Source organism: Myotis brandtii, unplaced genomic scaffold, assembly GCF_000412655.1.
Source record: "Myotis brandtii unplaced genomic scaffold, ASM41265v1 scaffold77, whole genome shotgun sequence".
Classification (NCBI taxonomy): domain Eukaryota; kingdom Metazoa; phylum Chordata; class Mammalia; order Chiroptera; family Vespertilionidae; genus Myotis; species Myotis brandtii.
The window spans coordinates 3,619,447-3,621,347 of NW_005371082.1; the positions used below are offsets into that span (position 1 = coordinate 3,619,447).

General features: G+C 38.0%; 1 protein-coding gene across 5 annotated transcripts in view; it reads left to right on the forward strand.

Moving 5' to 3' along the window:
• Positions 1–1,901, forward strand: part of NBEA (neurobeachin) — a 776,030-nt gene that overhangs the window by 607,431 nt on the left and 166,698 nt on the right. For all 5 annotated transcript variants that reach the window (XM_005883142.2, XM_014530733.1, XM_014530734.1 and 2 more), the window contains one exon: positions 483–598. In XM_005883142.2, the coding sequence (XP_005883204.1) occupies positions 483–598 (116 nt within the window). The remainder of the gene's footprint in view (positions 1–482; positions 599–1,901) is intronic.

Below are 1,901 nucleotides of genomic sequence, written 5' to 3' on the forward strand. Positions count from 1 at the left end.
GGTGGGGGACAACCCCCCCCCCCCGCCAGTGCACAAATTTTTGTGCACCGGGCCTCTAGTTATTATATAAGGTTTAAGTCAAATACCTATTAGCTAATACCAGACTATTTGGCTTCTTAGCATGGAGTAGATTTTCTATGTTGTTTACAAGATATTTTGACTTATTTTGAATGTGGGTTCACATTTTTGGTATTGTTAACTTGTAAAATACCCATTTGCAACCATATTATTCAAATAGGTGCTTTCATATTGTTTATCCTGAGTAATTACATATCTGCTCTATTATAGATTTTTAATATTGCTAATATCTATAATTGAAATATTTAAAAATTTTATCTAAGAAGGATAAACCATAGATATTTTAAATTATTTAAACATTTTATTATTTATTCTAAATTATTTTAAATGTATTAGTTGATATTGAATTTTTAAAGTAATGAGTTAAAAGAGCTTATGTTTGCTATGGTTTACTTAATTGCTAGGAGGATATCACTGGCCACTCCTCGCCAGCTTTATAAATCTTCCAACATGACTCAGCGATGGCAAAGACGGGAAATTTCAAACTTTGAGTACCTGATGTTTCTTAATACGATAGCAGGTAAGACATCTCATTCTTTAATCTCATAATCTGTTTATATTCATCAAAATCATGGGTAATGTGACTTTATGGAATACATTTTCCTCTTTGGAATTCAAATGCAGCATTAGACTAAATATTGAAGCACTCACATGAAATGTTATCAGAAATTATACAAGCCAGTACCAAGGTTTTAGATGCATTTATTGTTGAAGAGGCTTTTCCCTGCTGTCCTTGCTATTTTCTTTGCTGACAGATTTGTCTGCAGGTTTATTAGAGTCAACAAACCATTGCCAGAGAGTGACTGGAAATAATAATGGGAAAATGTAATATCACTGTTTTGTCATTCTCAGCAATAGCAGCTAGACAGGAGAATAACAACAGAATTCTTCCTAGTACAGATGTCACCTGGATTATGACATGATTGGGTCACAGCATTTTTTTTATTTTACTTAAAATCTTCAAATAAAAATATAAAATCAGGTTATATTTCTAAATGATGAGTGACTGCCATCAACCTTGGTAGTACCATGCTTATAAATTAAAAGAGGGTAGTGGTTCTTTTTTTCTGCTAAATCAGTGGTTGTTAGTGGTTAAACATCTCTATGAGATTTAAGTACCTTTTTCTTTTTTTTAAAATATATTTTATTGATTTTTTTTTACAGAGAGGAAGGGAGAGGGATAGAGAGAAACATCAATGAGAGAGAAACATCGATCAGCTGCCTCCTGCACACCCCCCATTGGGGATGTGCCCACAACCAAGGTACATGCCCTTGACCGGAATCGAATCTGGGACTCCTCAGTCCGCAGGCCAATGCTCTATCCACTGAGCCAAACTGGTTAGGGCAGTACCTCTTTCTTTTTTTCCTAAAGTTAAGCCTCAAAAAGCCCTTATTCAGGTTGAATTACAGTTTACTTTTGTAAATCAGGTGCTACCAAACTTTTTGCAATCAGATGAATTTAAATAACTACATTATTATTGTTCTGTTATAAATGCATGGTCAGAACCATGCATATAGAGCTGTGTTCTCCGAATTATCACTTAAAAGGATTACTGTGTAATATTATTCTTTACTAGAGGCTCGCTGCACAAAAATTTGTGCACTGGCGGGGGGTGGAGGAGCAAGGGGGTGGGGGGTGTCCCTCAGCCGGACCTGTGCCCTCTCATAGTCTGGGACCACTTGGGAGATAACCACCTGCTGGCTTAGGCCAGCTCCCTGGGTGGCAGATGGCAGGACCAGATCTCGCGCTGGGTCGCAGATGGCAGGCCCTCTGCCTCGCCACCCTGCCCGCTGCCCACCGCACACAGCAGGCCTAGTGGGCG